We start from the raw sequence: 17,725 nt of genomic DNA, 5'->3' as shown, positions 1-17,725 counted from the left end.
CTCTTTTGTCCAGTTTTGTGAAATAGACACACTGCACATCACGCCAAGATTTGCCACATTTTCAGCTAATATCTATTTGGGAATCAACTTGTTGAAGCAAAAATACTGTTTTATGTCTGGCATACTGTTATCTTTGGCATTTTTCATTCTGCTAGTAACACAATGCATAAAGATTCTATTTAACACTGCAGAGAACATGTGCCACCACACAAACAGGTCCTAGCTGGACCTTTGCACACAGGACTTGGTGCTTTCAGCTAACAGTGCTAACCACCAGCCTAAAACGTTTGTCATGGTCACCTGATTACACATCTGCATTCAGGTGACTTTCAGTTTCATTATACTGTTAACATGCTCTCAGTGCAGACTACACTGTCTTACTGATTCATTTCCCATACGAGATGTGCACATCTTACCTCCCAGGTGATCTCCATATTGTCCTTTCTGGACCCCCAACCCCGTAGGCCTTTGGGAATGGCATCTGGTGCTTGTTTCAACATAACAGAGTGCACTGACATTAAACAGAGTCAGCAAACCTTCACACTTATTCAGCTGTAACTGTAAACCTTTAGTGAACATACGTTTCCAAAACAGCACGTTACATATTGTACCTAATTTGAGTACATGTAAACTAAAAAGACTGACCAATTGAAACATCAGAGGTCAGATGATTGCATGCGATGCTCCTTACCAGCTCCAGTTGTCTTGTACCGGGGCGAGGGGCGGCTGGGATCGCTCTGACCTACTGAGTTGATGGCGATGACCCTGAACTGGTAGTTGACAAAGGGAGCGAGCTGCAGGATGACAGAGTTGAGGTCTCCAGGGTAAGATGACAAGTTCTGCCACCTACCCGGCTCCCAGCGGTCCTCTTCAAACTGGACCAAGAACTCTGAGGAGAGACAGAACTGTAATGAGAAAAAACAAAGCAGTAAAACCTGCTGCAAGTCTGTGAGTCCATGTGTTCTGGAAGCACGCCGTGTCCCATCCATTTGTCCACTTCAGCTTGTTCAAAGGTCCAGTATACATCTTACAACCTTTTCCATAAATACAGATTTCAGTATCCCACATGGATTATAATTTAACCAAATTCTTCAGTAATGGGATTTTGAGTTTAGCATCCATTCAGAATCAAGTCTCAACTGTGGAGACCTGAAACTAACTAGGCTACTTTTGCTTACACAGTCTCCCCATCAGGATCAATTTAGTCCATTTTTGAGAAAATAACACAATCCTGTCAGGATCCAGGTTCATGTGTGCCTACTTACCTGTGATGGGGCTCCTGTGGTCTTTTCCAGGGATCCAGGTGAGGCGAACGCTGCGTGCTGCTGGGTCGGACAAATCCAGATCCATGGGGGGGTCTGGACGGGCTGAAGAAAGACAAGACACGGCTTTGCTTGTGTCAGACACACAAAAACATGCATGCATTTGTAGACATGTTGGAGAACCACTTCCACTTGTGTTGTATAAAGACTTTTTTTTATATAAAACAAATGACTCATCGGGAGCAGTGCAGAGAGTCTCCTCTCAGCACAGACACATAACACTCTCATCATAAAGGGTTCATACAAAGAGTAAGACAAAGAGACACTAGTTTTAAAAAACAAATTAAAAACAGGACAGAGACAAACAGTAGATAATATAAAACTTCCAACTGAGCTGTGTGTTACCTGGAAGCAAGGCACTAGAGACTGAGGGGTTGAGAGTGGCCACCTCTGTGGGACAGGGTCAGGGAGCAGGAAGTGGGTATAAAGGTTAGAGTCTGCAGGTTAGTCTACAAGCCAATCAACAGCAAGGGATTAAGAATGCATTTAGCACACATAGTAATAAGGTCAGTTACACAGTTGTAGACAATCACGTAATCACTGGTTTTACAAATAAAAATGCTCACACTGACGACCACATGTGGATTAAAGAATGCCTGCTATTATTTATATATCATTAAAGGTCTACCACACACGCACGCACGCACGCACGCACGCACGCACACACACACACGCACACGCACACACACAGATAAAGGTAAACACTCAGCTCACTGAGGCTCAGGTAAAGCAGCAGACTGTCCTGTGGTACCATGGCTACACTCATGAATGCCGCACCCTACAGGCCGAACAGGAGAGGTGCCATCCAGCGGCCACAGCTCAAAGCTACAGTCTGTGATAGTGTGGCATTTGAAAGCAGTTGGTGTTCTTTGCTCACAAACACTTGAAGCGTGTTGTTGAAAGATGACGTGTTTGATGATGGACTAAATATAGACTCTGAATAATAAATGTGTGCAGTCTGTCTTTGTTGTGTTTTTAGGAACAACCTCAAACAGCTCAGTCAAATCGATGCTGTTCTCCAACCAGTCCCAAAGACTAAACCAGTCTGTGTAGAAGCATGCCACTGGATATATGAGCAGTTTTGAAGTACTGCTGTACGTCTTTCAGTGTCTCACATACTACTGCTAAACTACAAAATAGAGCTGGGTGATATAAGATTTTTTCATATCACGATATGTTTTTTTCATTTCAGGCGATAACGATATATATCACGATATAAGCCAAATAACTATATTTGTAAGATTTAAATGTGCCGTTGCTCACAAGTAAAATATGAAATAATCAGCAGCTTGTTTTGATTTAAATATTTATTTCCCATAATAAGTTCAACAGGGTAGATGTACTTGAGGAACATGAGACTTCAGTTTCAGATAAATAAAGGCAAATATTGCAAACCACACAAAAGGCAGCCGCTAAAGCGTTTAAGTTTCAAAATAGAACAAACAAAACAGACTACTAAATTGTCAATTCCACTTAGAAACAAAATATTAATTCTAAAAATAAATCTTAGTTTGTTTACAGAAGAACAGACAAAATTGACTAACTTTTGTCAATATCAAATAAACTGAGAACTAAAAGGAAATTCTCAATCTCTCCTTGTTGTATAGCTTAGCTTTTCAAACAGTTTTAACAGTGACTTTAGTCTGACAAAAGCCGAATGACGAATTAGCGCTTTCAGTCAGAGATTGAGCATGCACCGGTTTATTGTATTTCCAGACTTGCTTTCGGCACAGTTTACAGTGCGCGCTACTCTGTTTTTTGTCAGACTTGAAATAGCCGAAATACCTTCACACTACGGAACTTCTATGGCCCTTCCATTCGACAAGCTCTCCGGAATTGGAACCATCATTGTTTTTTTCTTCGGTAACCTTCGCTCACGCTCTCGGTTGATTTTTCTCTAGTCGGCAAACTCATTTCCTCCATTACCCGGGCAGCCCGGCTGCAAAAACAAATACACATGTGCGCCTTGGCACTTGTGCTGTACGTAACAAGTCACGTGACGTGACGCTGCGGCTGTGATTGGTTCGGCTCTGCGCTACTTAATTTGGATTGGCTGTTCTTTTTTTTTTTAAGAGGACAAGAGAGATGAGGTCTATCGCAATAGTTTAATTTTTCTATCGAGTAAAAGTTATTTCGCAATACATATCGTTATCGTTCTATCGCCCAGCTCTACTACAAAATGCTGTATGACTCTCACATTAGAGTGATTTGTTTCGTTTTTACACATTCACTGTAAATATCTGCTTCGCACAATGACTGTTTTCAGCTAATACACAGCACCGTGCATAAAACTGAAGCCTTGAAATGTGCTAAAGCTCTTTGTCATATCCTGATACCATCAAAGTGCAGTCTGACTGGTCCTGTTTCATCCAGGAGCAGGGAAGCATCAGAGCCATCACAATGATCTGAGGTAACATGACCATGAAAGTCTAAAGTAACAGGTCTTTCACCAAATGCAGTTACATATGCAGTATGTATGCACACGTCTTCAGCAGCTGAATCCAGTGCTTTACATGTTTTAGCCATCTTCTGCCTAAATCCACAGCGTGTTCACAGCGTGTTCACAGCGTGTTCACAGCGTGTTCACAGCGTGTTCACAGCGTGTTCACAGGGGGTCATGTGATTGTTGGGTTTCCTCTGTATGTATCATTGTAGGTCTGCCTTACTACATAAAGGTGACTGTTGTTGTGGTTCGGCGCTGTATAAATAAAATTGAATTGAAACTAATTGCTGTCATGTGACTGGCTGATTGCATATTTGTAGTAACAGGAAGTTGAACAGGTGTACCTAAATAAGCACTGAGCACATGTGCATGCTGATGATGATGATGGTAAGTGTAAATGTAAGAGAAAATTACATATTTTAAGAATACGCTCAGAGTAATGAACTAATGAAACAACACAGTGTCCAGTCTGTATGTGAGTGTACCTAATACAGTGAGGCGAGCAGAGGCTGAGAGCTGGTCTATCTCAGATTTAGCAGTGCAGGTATACGTCCCCTCGTCACCCTCGTTCACATTGGGGATGGACAGAGACTCATCATCCTTCTTCAACCTAGGAGACAAATACAGAAAGGACTGTCACACGTGTAGTAACAGCACTGGAGGTAGTCTTTATTCATATTCATACAAAAACCAAAGAAACGCATTTCTGGAAGAAGAGTATTCAGATTCCTGTTCATATGAACTGCCTGTATGCTGACAGCTTCTAAAAGGTAGAATTTGTACTGGCATCAAAGTAGCCAGCATACAAACCATTTGGGTCCATACATTTACTTTTGTGGGTTTAGGTTTAAAAACAGTCCCAATACAATCCATTGAACATTGTTGGATTTTAAATCAGATAATCCAGATGTGACTGAAGACTTTCAGCTTCAATTCAAAGGGTTTGACAAAAGTGCCGCATCAGCAGTTTAGGATATACAGACTTTTTAAACAGTCTCTCATTTTCAGAGACTCAACACTAATTGGAGTGTCAGGCAGTTTCATGGCCAGGCGAAGCTTCTTTATTCCAAGTGAAGTCAAGTGTTGAACTTTAATTGGGTAGCAAAGAAACGTGGATACAAGTGAAGAAAGCTACTGTTAGGCTGGATAGAAATCCTGTCAGACAAACAGGAAGTAGTTTAGATCATGTGACATATTCTTTCAAACAAAAAAGGATGCTCTGGCCAGCTCAGCAATACAAAAAGACCGCAGAAGACAACTTAAGTGGATCATTTCAGACTTTTCACAACATCTAGCCAAATCCTGAACAGAAGGAGACAGGCCTGAATCGTCAGCTGAAAACTAGCTTTACTTTGTTGTCTGGGTCAAGTTTGCTAGCGAGAGACAGAGAGAGGCGTTGAAAGGCTGCTCCAACGGAACTTATTGTTTCGGAGAAAACACGAACACAGTGTACAGTCGACTCTTAATAGCTTACTTACAACTGGGCTCGTCAGGCACTCTTCTTGGCTGCAGTGGTTATTATTATATTTACATGCTTCCAGCTCCCGTTTCTGCTCCGTGACAGCTCGTACTTTTCCTTTTTCTCCCTCCCTCGCTCACAGACACATAACGAGTCCATTCTCCCTGCAGCACGGACTACACTGCCCATCAGGCTACATGCTTTAGGGCGATGCCTGTAACACTCTGCCTATTGCCTTCATATTAAATCATTTTAAAAATATTTCTTCACGTCATTATGAGACGTGAGATTGAGACACAGGCATTAGAGCCTCTTAATGCGTGTTTTGTTTGGGTTTCCACCGGCATGGAAACCAAAAATAGAGATTGAAAATGTGACGTCATTCAGGGGTAAAACCGCAAAGGATTCTGGGAACCCGTGGCAAGAGGTACTAGCGCACGCAGGCTTTCAATTGAAATCAGTTACACAGCGATAAAAAGAAACACAAAAAATGGCAAGAAGCTGTTGTATTATTAACATGCTGGTTGCATGACAGCCTCATATCTTTTCTTTGCCTTTTCCTCGAGTCTGTCTTTGTACGGTCCGGCATTATTCTCCTTCGTTTTGTACATTCCTTTTTTGGGGGGCAAAGAAAAACCAAGAAGGTATTGGAACGGGAGAATGAACGTTTTGCGGTGCTGCAAATGCTTGAGTTTGATGCAGTACTTGGATTGTTTTGCCACGGGTTCCCGGCATGCAATGCGCGAAGGTCACGTGGTCTGGCATAGTCTAACACAGACCTTCCCAAAGTGTGGGGCCCGCCCCCTAGGGGGGGCGCAGAGCCATTGCAGGGGGGGCGCGGCATGAAGGGGGGGGAAACAAAACGCTTGGACACTGCTAGCACGGGGCGGCCACAGAAACGCAAAGCAGGAGATGAAGCATCGCTGAATATGTTTCCAAACCAACTTCATTCTAAGCCAAAGACTAGAAAATATGGTGAAGCATATCTTCCCTTTGGCTTCACCTGCACAAGTGCTGAGGTAGGTCTCCCTGCAGAATTGGTTTTCCCTTCATCGGGAGCAGCGCTGGGCTCTTCGAATCACGGACAAACAGTATCCCACAGCTGTTTATGTTTTTAAACCCATTTTGCACAGAGAGGCATTTTTTGAAAAATGTATTGATAGCAATGTTGAATATTATTACACATGAAAAAAACAACTACATGTAAAATAATCACACCGTGACGCCTCTGCCTTTCTAAATGGAGGGACAGTAACTGCGTGTGTGTGTGAAAGCGTGTAAAACCTGCAGATAGTCAGATTAACAGTATTTCGTCTCTATCTGCCATTCTGCAATTCATCTCATGTAAACAATAACGTGGCGCACAGCGTGACGTGAAAAAAGGCACATACCTTTGACGTTGCGTGACGATCTCTGTATTCCTCGTCCACACGTAAACGCAAAAACTGAGTTTTAAAAAGTCTCCGTGTTCGGTGATTCGAAACGCCGTTTACGTGTGGACGAAACAGCTGCGTTTCCAAAAATCCCCTTGTAGGTGTGGACGTAGCGTGAAAGAGTTAGTAGTGTATTTTATTACTACCTGTAATTTATTGCAGATTACTTGTATTTGCTTAATTGTTTACTAAATGTTTGAGGTGTGAAATAAACCGCAATGGAGCAAAATATGGGTGTGTGTGGTTGGAGGATGTGGGCGCGAACATTTTTCTTGTAAACAAAGGGGGGCCCAGCAAAAAAAAGTTTGGGAACCACTGGTCTAACATATGAAACAGGAAAAGACCGCCGTGTAATCCCTTTATTTCAACAAAGTAACTGTATTCTGATTACCACCTTTTTAAATGGTAACTGTAACGGAATACAGTTACTCATATTTTCTATTTTGAATATGTAACGGTGGTACATGTACTCTGTTACTCCCCAACACTGGTTGTCATGCAAGGATTACTGCCACACAAAGCAAAAGTACTGTTACCCCCACGACACAGATGGTCCTATATCACAACAAGTAACTTTACTGTACAAAATTCAGTAAAGTAAGTACACTGATAGCAAAGCACAAACCAAACCAAAGAAGACTCACATTTCCACTCAGTGACACCTCGGCCCTGTGTGCTCTGTAAGACCTCATTTTGGCGTGGCTCCCCTGGAGCCTGGGCAGCCTGGTTTGTGACAGTCTCAAGCTGTTTTCACAATTCCTGACCTGTATCTGAAACTGAGTCTGCTGCACGCACCAGGTAGCTGAAAGAGAGACACCGCTACTGCAAAATAATAATTCAAGAGTTCCTTAAGGGAGATAAATCTAATGTTCTTCAATTGATATTATAAAATCCTATGGCAATATAAACTTTATTTCTCCATTTTAATTCTAATGAATGTACTTAACTTGAATCAGTTATGTAGAACATGAGCACAGAAAATAAGGAGAAATTACTGTGGCAGGAAAGAGACACGACCACGTTTCACCACTCTTGAACATTCTCTTTATTACAACTCGGATGCAGCAGCTTCCCTGCTGCCAGCCACACACCAACAACAACAGCAACAACAGGTCCCTACACCAATCTTAAGCTGGCGAGGCGTGACTATGATGCCGTGAAGGTGCATTCGCCTCCCCTGCAGCGGCACTGCCGACCACACCCTGCCACAATTACATTCAATAATGTATAATAATGAATAAAGTAGTCGTGGTAAGCCAATCACATGACCACTTTAAGATGACAAAGCAACAAGGTGATATATACCAGTTTATAAATTGTGTTGATAGGCCACGTAAAACCAGAGTCATGATAAACAATATATACGCGTGTTTTTCTCAATAGTTTCATGTTTACTGTCTAAGGACAGCGCAGCGAGACCTCTCTGCTTATGAGCAAAAAATAATAAAACAAAACAAAAAACAGCCCGTCCATGTTGGTGGAAAAATGCACCATGTCGACCAATCAAAAAATGATATGGCAACATGACATTTGGTGGTTTAGGGAGAGGGGGAAGTTTTAGGAGTGACGGCGAGCGAGCGAGAGAGAGAGAGAGAGAGCACGGGTTTTGAGATGTGAGAGATTTGTGACGTTTAGCGTGTTTGGAGTGTGTAGTTAATGTGTTGTCTTGTGTAGTTAGTGTGTAGTGTTGTGGATAGTTTTGTGTTGTGTGTCAGAACAATGAGGCGACTGCTGTCTCCAGGTAGAAACAGGAGTGATACACCTGCTGCTGTCAGACCTGCAGGTATCAGGCTGTGATGTCCTCCTTTATAGTGGACAGAAATATTTGCAGTGGCACAAATAATTAGTGTGGCATCTTATTGAAGAACAGCTGATTGTTCTGTAAATAGTTTGAAATGGTTATTTTAAAAAAGGGTAAAAGGTAAATGGCTGCAAATAACTTTGTTTGCAAAACTTGTGCGTATGATTTTAAAATTGACAATTTATATTTGCATTTAAAGTTATGAAATATCATTCAATAAACATGTTTGTGGTTGTTACAGTGAACATATAACTTTTTCTACTCGGGTTTTATGTTTTTTGTCTGATTTTAGATCAATTGTGTTAATACAGTATGTCAAAATGAAAACATAACTGTAAATTCAGACACGTGAGGTTGTGCTGAAAACAATGATACCAAACAAGGCAAAGCAAATAGTTTTAAAGGTAAAATGTGGAGGGAAAATCAAAAGTAGTGAAAAATGGCCAATTATACCCTGGACCCCAGAGGGTTAAACTTTTTTTTTTTTAAAGTAACGCAATAGTCATTTAATTACTAGTAATTAATTACTTTTAGAATCTTGTAACTCAGTTACTAACTCAGTTACTTTTTTGAAGAAGTAACTAGTAACTATAATTATTTACTTTTTCAAAGTAACTTGTCCAACACTGCTGATGACACCACCATTATCGGTCTGATCCAGAATGATGATGAGTCGATCAGCTGGTCCACTGGTACAGACTGTGGAGATGCCAGTGGACTTTGGAGAAACTACCCGATGCTCCGCCCTCTCGCCATCCTCAACAATAGTCTGTATGTGAGGATCACTTCACATCATAAAAAGGTGGATCCTAAGGAACCTGACGTGATCCACCATGTGCAGAACAAGGCCCAGATGAGGTTCTTCCTGTGGCAGCTCAGAAAGTTCAACAGGAGCTGCCATCACCCGCTCTGTGTTGTGCACATGGATGACTGTCTCAGCTACGTCACTCTGATAAACACTCTGAAGTAACCACTGATATATCATTAGGTCATATGCACACTGCACTATTATAGTTATTTTATTTATATAAGTTGCCAGAAAAATAACTACTCCAGTAGACTACAGTAACAAAGTATTTGTACTTCATTACCTCCCACCTCTGAGTATAGCCAGCTGCTCCTCAGGAGAAATGAGTGGTAGCTCAATCAGAGGGAGGGCTTATTTTAAACCATTTCCCAAGTCCATGTACTTTTGTTAGTCTATAAACCATCATCATATATAACGTTGGTCTTGGCCTGCTTAGCATCTCTAGCAACAGAACAGCATCTAAGTTGAGATTCTGTTTCTCAGTCATGTTTTAAACTCACCTGCAGCTACACACTCAGCCTAGCTCAAGTGTTTGGGGCGTAGAGTCTCCTGGCTGACAGTGGGGGAGAAGGCTGTTTGAAACAAACCCGCTGACTCATGGACCCTGGCTGAACCTTTACCCTTCACTACAAATGCTTTATACATAGCTACTGGGAAAGAAACAGTGGGTAGGTTGGAGTGATATGGGTGGGGGTACTCCCCAATGTCCCAGTACAGCATTTGTAATTTAATGGACCCATTGAAACCACTAGAAAGAGAGACTGATCCTTTATTGACACACACTGTAGAGATGAAGCACACCAATCACAGCACTGCAAACCACACCCAGGCCAACAGCTGATGCTAATTCACTTAACCCTTGTTAAGGAATTTATATGTTTTCTTAGTGCTTATTTTCTGATTATTTTGTTTATGTATTTTAATAACAGGCCAGCTTTGACTCACAAACCAGTTGCTCAGCCAGACTGGAGCTGTGCAGAACAGGAAGTCTTGTGCAGAGCTGCAGAGGCAGTATATTAAGAACAGGAAACAGATGCAGACAGAAAAAGCAGAACTAGGCAGAGGGCAGCGCACGTAATCACTCTACCAGCAACACACACACACACATCAAGTAAGGCCAGAGGTAAAGAAGTTGTTTTGATCGAAACTGTGTGTGACGTGTGAGCGCCAAAATAACAGACTATATTGTACGCATCCGGCTTAATGCTTCAGATCTGCCGATGCTTAGGAGCGTGCACATCCCCTTTCCGGAAAGTAATGATTGAATAAAATGATTATAAATACTTTGACCACTCTGAGTCTGCGTCTTTTCTGTCCAGGAGAAGAATAAAAAGAACTGGGTTCAATACCCTTCACTAAATTATGAAACTTTGTTGTTAGATTCAGAGCAAATAAACAACTTTTCCCACAACCATGTTTAGTCAGGCTTGAAGCAGAGACAAAGAGGGTGACAGGACAGCACAGGTTGTTAAAAAAGAGCAAACGCAGGGGTCTTTACCTCCATCCCAAGTAAAGAGGCTTGTCATCCTTCATCCAGGCCACACTGACAGGAAGGCTGGGGTCAGACGTCACCCTACAAGTGAAGCGAGCTGTGGAGCCCCTGATGGCTGACTGGTGCTCGGGGGCCTGAATGATGCGAGTCGGCTCTGGGTCACAATTAAGATGAAGAGCAATACACTACATGAAGATTTTAGACGCATCCAATAATACAAGTGGTAGATAATACTGTGTGGAGATGCATGGTCAGGTGCCACAGTCTCATCCAAAACAAGACTAATTTACCAAAACCTATTCTTTCCATCTCTGTTCAATATGAGATAAGCTGCAAAGATTTAGATACAGAAAATGTGCAAGAAAATTGAATCATGGTGAGTGTATTTGCATAAAAATGCAATCTCTTTGTGTAAAAATCCACAGTACAGTTAGCATGCAAAACAAATCGACAACCAACAGCAAAGTCAGGTGCTTTGTATGTCCAACCATCCCACCACCCTCTGCCCTTCTCCTCTGGTCTAAGAAAAGTGTAACATGTGACGCAGACAGGACTACAAACAGCTTCAACAGTCTTACTAATGCACCCTGACATGTAATAAAGGTGAGGTGTTATTTCCATTGTTGGCTCTAATGCTTTGGCTCACTGGAGACAGGCTTGGATAAAACAAGTTCAACTGAAACAAATGTTGATTTAAGATGTTCTGCATGTTTGCGTCCTCTTTGTCACTCTGTCACAGTTTAACGTTTAATAAAAGGCACACGAGATCTGCACAAAGTCCCAGAGTGCAGGCTGCTTGGCACAGTGAAAGGAAATCATTCAGAACAGGCACAGACCTGCTCAAGCACATCTGATGTCATTCATGAATTCATTTTTCATTTTTAACATCTAACCTTTGACCTCCAGGCGCACTTGGTTTTCAGCTTTTCCCAAGATGCTGCTGGCCACACAGGTGTAGGTTCCCTCGTCCTCTGCTCGGGCCCGCTTTATCTCCAGGGTACCATTAATGTAAACACGGTACTGGCCTCCGTCCAGCCCGCTGCCCTGTCCGTTCTTAAACCTACACATAATAAAAACACATACACATGGTTAACAGCTGAACATACTGCTGCTGACTCTGGCTGTCATTTTCCTGTAAAAGGACCAAAAAGCTTTAGCTGCTCACCAGCGTAGCTCCGGTAAAGGGGAACCAAAGAAGGGGCAGTCTAGGAAGGTGCGGTTGTTCTTAATGACTTTTATTAGCTGGTTTTTGGGGCCCAGCATCCTCGGGGGCAGGTCTACAGGAAAAAGGATTACAGTACATCTTCACCAGGCTTTATCCCTTACACACACTTACAAGCATTTAATCAAACAGACACAATTATGGTTATTTTAGAAAAACTCAATACTTTTTTTCTAACCCTGTGCATGCAGTGTATAATAAGGTATCCATAAACCAACAACCATCCAGTGTGAAAGTTAGCTGGCTCCTTCTCAACAAGCACTCATTCCTATAACTCTCAGTATGTTTACAGAGTCATTTTGCTTTTACCAGCTAAACCTGGGCAGAAGATTAGAGAGGTGTAACTGATCATGTGCTCTGTTGTTTTTGAATGCAGTTATCTTTAGACTAAAGACAGACAATTTCCTGTTGTCTCTCAGAATCAGAATACTTCATTAATCCCTAAGGCAAATATGGGCTACAGCAGGCTGCATGCTGGTTGATGCATGCACACTAACCCTTCCAACCATACATACATTGCACAAACATCACATTGGGAAGACAGGTCAGAGACGTAGGCTGACAATAATACATGTATTACTTTGTAATACATGTATTAATTGCAAGATTTACTTTTTTTTTTTTTTTTGCAATAATTAGGTAATCTATCCTGACTCATTTTTCTTGCTATGTCAAGATAAAAAGTGCAGGAGGAAATGGGCTCGTGAGGAATCATTAGGAGCAACATTTAAACTTCCTCAATAATATGTAGGAGTATATTTCACCTTTTTTCAAGGTGCAAATAAAAGTACCAGCTACTGACTATCAGCGGTACTTCATGATAGAAAATGAGAACGTTGCCATCCAGTCGAGGTGGAGACTATGACTCTTACCCCAAAACCAGATAAAGGTGAAGAATAACACTGTCTATGTCCTGGCAAACTAAATTAAGGACTCGATCAGCAGGGGTCACCACATTTCTAGGTAACTTCTAAGGTTACATGTTAAATCTGGCGACACAGCAATGATTATATCATTATAAATAGTAGTAACAAGCAACACAACACAGGTGTTTTTTCCAAACACTAATTTGAAGATTAACCAACTAACCTCATGTTAAAGTTATTTAGGAGGTTAAATTAATAGTGTTTACATGAACAAAGGTCAGCAGCCTGCTCACCAACATGGTCAACAATAACATATCACCACACTGGTCATCATCTGTCCTCCTGCACAAAGTGCTGCCTGCTCCAGTCACAAGAACTTTGATGATAAAGTGCTGATTAAAATCTATAAAGAACAAAACAAACTTTTACCTGGCAGTGTAACCACTATGGTCACTTCTGGATAAGGTTTAAAAAAGGTTTTTAAAACCAGTCCTGAACCCAGTGAGCTACAGCACACTCTGGATGTGCAGAGCTAATAGCCTCACTGCTCTGTTTCCATGTTGAAATCAAGCTCCCACTTCTGTGTCTCACCAAGAACGTTGACAAAGGCGTTGGCTAACAAATAGCCATGCTCGTTGGAGGCATTACACTGGTACACGGCGCTGCTTCCAATCTGCACAGAGTGAAACATGATGGTGTCTCCGAGCACCTGTCTGTTTGGGTTGGTGGGAGAGCCTGCAGTCGGGCGGAGGAGGGTTAGATGATCCAGACAGGAAGACAAAGAAAAGACTGTTGGTAGCTGTCGTATATACTGATGTTTATGGAGCATTTATAGTGAGTACATTACAATTCTGCTCCAGTTAATTCATCAAAAATAAGGCTGGTATTCTGTAACAATAATTAAAAAGAACCATACTCTCTATAGGCTGCCCATTGACAAGCCACTCAATGCGAGGTTTAGGGTTGCCGTTGGCCCGGCATACCAGGCGTCCATTCTCTTCTGGGGCTAGCACCTGGTCTGATGGCTTGTGTAACCAGTAAGGAGCCGCTTTTGGGCACAAGGCCAACATGTTAGCACCAGTTATACATTCAAGAAACACAGAGCCAATACAGCCTACTCACCTTTAACTTGAACAAAGATGGAGTGGCGTATGGTGCCTAAATGATTGTTGGCCATGCATACATACTCGCCAGCATCCTCCTCTGACACACTAACAATCTTCAGGGTCTTGTTGAAGTTCTCAAACTTGACCTTCTGCCCTGGCAGCTCCCCACCTTTCTTAAACCACTTGATGATGGGTGTTGGACTGGAGGAGAAAGACAAGACTTTGGCCTCAAAATTCAGGTTCATGTGCCACTGTTCACTTTTCAGACAAACGGCAGTATTAATCTTATCATTTCGCAGTACGTGTGCGTGTGACAGTGCACTCACAGTCCAGCAGCGATACACTCCAGCAGCAGCTGCTCGTCTCGCAGCACCATTTTGGAGCTCTCACTTCCTGATGGTGAGAGGAAGGTCGGCGTGGACTCTGCTGCTTTACGGTCTGAAGACACGAGGACGGATTAATACGCACAAACAAAACATTCATTTATCTCTGCAGCATGACTCACTTTCTCCATTAAACAGCCTCTTTTTTTGAATCAACCTAGGACTGTTATTGTGAATCCTGGCAGGCTCTGTGCAGTCACTGAGGTCACAGTGACCTGTAAACAGGTCCAACACTCTCTGGCTTATTTTGAAATAAATAAAATAATTGGATTAAGAAAAGAAAACAATGATGTTCGTTTAAGTTAACCAAGGGAACACGGATGGCAAAGCCGGCCATTAAAAGCTTGAATCAAACTTAGCCACACTTTATTTTGGTTTGTAGCCTTTTATTCACACTTTGATTCCAGAGTGTTTTTGGCTTCACGTGAAACTACACATAAGGGCATACATGATGGCATTGGATATTATGTTAGCACCTTTGAAGCAAAAATAAATGATCATCCCACATATAATGTATTGAACATTTTTACCTTTCATGTATTTTTTCTCTTCTAAATCATTTAGGTAACCAGTTTAGACTAAAAAGCTTTGATCCAATCCCAGCTGTAGAATCCAGCAAATAGATGCAGCCCCGAGGCTTATGTGAAACTAATTTGGCTGCAGCCGACTTTGCGATGCAGATCTATAATGGATTAAAGCTGTGAGCGTCTACACAGGAGCTGCTGAGAATGAGACAAATCCAGACCCGGGCACCCATCGCTGAGCTGATGATGGTGGCAGGACCAGCCTCAGACACCTCTGAGTGCATGTTTAGTCACTGCTGCTATAACACAAGCATAACTGATACCACACTCAATATTCATCATGTGATTAAAGTCTGTTCCTTCATCCCTCGGGGACATATCCCATCTTCCCAAATCCTGTTCTTTCACAGTACTGTCTGCATAATTAATACAGAGATTCTCTGTGTACGCTCTACTTGAATTAAGGGTAGTTTGTGTGTTGCTCTATGTTTATATGTGATCCTTTAATAATGACTCTGCTGCCAGCACACACTATGTTAGGTGTCCCAGACAGTAATGTGCAGTCAAACATCTTCTATATTCCATAACTAGATATTCATAATTGTTTACAAAAATGTTGATAACACATGGTCAAATACTTTACATACTTCAACAAGAAAAATAAAGGATCATGTTCCTCCATCTCACACACATTACGACTATCTGCCCAAAAAGGATGGCATCATTTCTACCACCATTTGGGAGTCCAGCTGTGTGAACGCACCATTGTCTGTCTCCCTCTCTTCCTCTTACAATAACACAGCTGTGTGCAGCTGGTCATTCCCTTCCTGTTACTTAAGGCTGTAGAAATCCCTCAGTTGATGCCAGCTCATTAAGTGTGCCTATGCCACGAGGCACACTTATTACTATTCGTCAGATTTATGCTGCTTATTATTCTCCTTTTTCCGCCTAAAATTGCGTCGCGTAACTCACCCCACAGTTTTGAGACAAGCTTCACATATGTTATATCATTTTGTGCGGCTGGATCTGGAATGGTGTGCTATGACTTTTGGTGTTTATGACTTTTATACTTTTTTAAATATTAATATTTTAGTGCAAATTTTGGCCCATGACATGGTGGAAAACTCCATATCCCACAATTCATAGCACACCTCTGCCGTACACCTCAAACAATGGCGGCCACCTCTTCGTTCGATATATTGCTTGTATTAGTGTTTCTAGGTCACAAAATAAACTTTTAAGATATTTTCAGGCGAGAATGTAGCTGTGTAAACTTCAAATATCTGCTCGTTTTATCAAGACGTCCCATATTAGCAACAGTGGTTTGACGACGTCGGTGCCGCATGGCAGCTAGCAGGCTAGCTAGCTAGCTAGCTAGCGTCTAGCTTGGCTGAAAAGCGACAGCGAGGGCAACTCTCTCTCTCGTTTCACCTCCCGGTCTCTCGCAAATACTCGCACAGACTCGGAGTCACAGCTGGACTTATGTTCCGTTTTTATAGGCCGATGATTCATTTATTCATTTTAGTAACGGTATAAACAGTGAAAGGTGGTTGTCCAGATGCTGGTCGATGTGGGAAAAATAACTGAGTTGTTTGGTGGTGGCTAACGCGGAGCTCCAACAAAGGGCAGCTAGCCACCGGTGTATGACAGAAAGGACATGCGGGAAAAAGAGACATACGAGGCGGTGAGGCGGCCGCCGATCGACCGGTGGTGGCTAACGCGGAGCTCAAACAGATGGCAGCCATGGATCAGGGAAACCGAAGGCAGGGGAAGCAGACCCAAGGCGGCTGCCGGTCGGAGCGTCAGGTTAACTGAATTTCAGGTAAGAAGTTATGAACTGCACTCTATCTGGGTCAGATATAAACCGAGTTTAGGTGTAGTTTATTTTCGTTGTGCTGACTTTTTACAATCAGTTACAATAACTCGTACTGCATGCTAGCTAGCATGACGGAGTTTCTATACAGCTGTGTGCGCGCTAAGTTACTGATGTTGAACTTTATTTTATTCATAAGGGTTAGTTCGTAGAGTTGCCAACCGTTCCGTACAAACGGAATTGTCCCGCATTCAGAGAAAATATTACGCGTTTCGTATTGAGCTGAAAAGGAACACAGTTTGTCCCGTACTTCAGGTAGAACGGAAGAAGACATAAAGCTGGATTTATTCTGGTGTTACGCAGCCTCCCCTGTCATTCGTTGCAACTTCAATCATGAAACTGATCAATGATCGGCTCTTCTCTCTTGTTTGTTTATCACGCTAAACAACAGCAGCACGTTTAAGGTTGATCAGCTGTTGTTAGAATTCATTTGATTTTAATTTCTAGTATCAGCTGATGTTTGCTGGAGCCACAGCTGTAAAAACGGCTGGTCCAAACCAGGAGATGTCCTTACTGAATCATCAGAGCTGAACTGGTGATGGAGAAACAGGTTTACCTTTTAGATGACATGAATGAGTTGAAGGGAAGTTATGAACTGTTTCTGAGAGACAAATAACACCAGGATCCTTTGTAGCTGACAGCTGGTAACTGTGCAGGGGCGGATCTAGCAAAGCTTTTGCCAGGGGGCCAGGTAGGGCATTAACAGGGAAAGGGGGGCACAAAGAAATACTTTTCTTTCTTACTCTCATATAAAATATTTAGCTTTTATTAAATAGTTATCTGAATCTTACGACCAAAGTTTGTATAATAATACACAAGATTGGCTGTAGACCATTGTTCATCATTCAGAACACTGTGTAAAAATAACAAAAACAAAAAGTGAATGCAAAAGTGCATAAATATTTATTTTACGTGTTTGATGTGTGTGGCGGGGCGTGGTCTGCAGTGCCGCTGCAGGGGAGGTGGACCCACGGGCGTAAAGTCTGTGCTCTC

The 17,725-nt window shown here is 42.2% G+C and overlaps 1 protein-coding gene across 27 annotated transcripts in view; it reads right to left on the bottom strand.

Annotated features, from left to right (window-relative positions):
• nfasca (neurofascin homolog (chicken) a) overlaps window positions 1-17,725 on the bottom strand; it is a 145,448-nt gene that overhangs the window by 34,397 nt on the left and 93,326 nt on the right. For 22 of the 27 annotated variants that reach the window (XR_010093956.1, XR_010093959.1, XR_010093957.1 and 19 more), the window contains 12 exons: window positions 14,279-14,390; window positions 13,969-14,153; window positions 13,763-13,894; window positions 13,438-13,581; window positions 11,924-12,035; window positions 11,652-11,818; window positions 10,765-10,912; window positions 4,251-4,375; window positions 1,668-1,712; window positions 1,266-1,367; window positions 692-889; window positions 417-487 (listed from right to left, as the gene is read on the bottom strand). Coding sequence is in view for 23 of the 27 variants with exons in the window: in XM_063474932.1 (XP_063331002.1) it covers window positions 417-487; window positions 692-889; window positions 1,266-1,367; window positions 1,668-1,712; window positions 4,251-4,375; window positions 10,765-10,912; window positions 11,652-11,818; window positions 11,924-12,035; window positions 13,438-13,581; window positions 13,763-13,894; window positions 13,969-14,153; window positions 14,279-14,390 (1,541 nt within the window). In the remaining 4 variants the exon portion in view is untranslated. The remainder of the gene's footprint in view (window positions 1-416; window positions 488-691; window positions 890-1,265; window positions 1,368-1,667; window positions 1,713-4,250; window positions 4,376-10,764; window positions 10,913-11,651; window positions 11,819-11,923; window positions 12,036-13,437; window positions 13,582-13,762; window positions 13,895-13,968; window positions 14,154-14,278; window positions 14,391-17,725) is intronic. The other 5 variants (XM_063474937.1, XM_063474951.1, XM_063474940.1 and 2 more) reach the window with 1 other exon arrangement.

The sequence above is a fragment of the Pelmatolapia mariae genome, linkage group LG5, assembly GCF_036321145.2.
Source record: "Pelmatolapia mariae isolate MD_Pm_ZW linkage group LG5, Pm_UMD_F_2, whole genome shotgun sequence".
NCBI classification, from domain to species: Eukaryota; Metazoa; Chordata; class Actinopteri; order Cichliformes; family Cichlidae; genus Pelmatolapia; species Pelmatolapia mariae.
The sequence above is the reverse complement of the archived record's forward strand: the minus strand, read 5'-3'. Positions and strand labels throughout refer to the sequence as shown.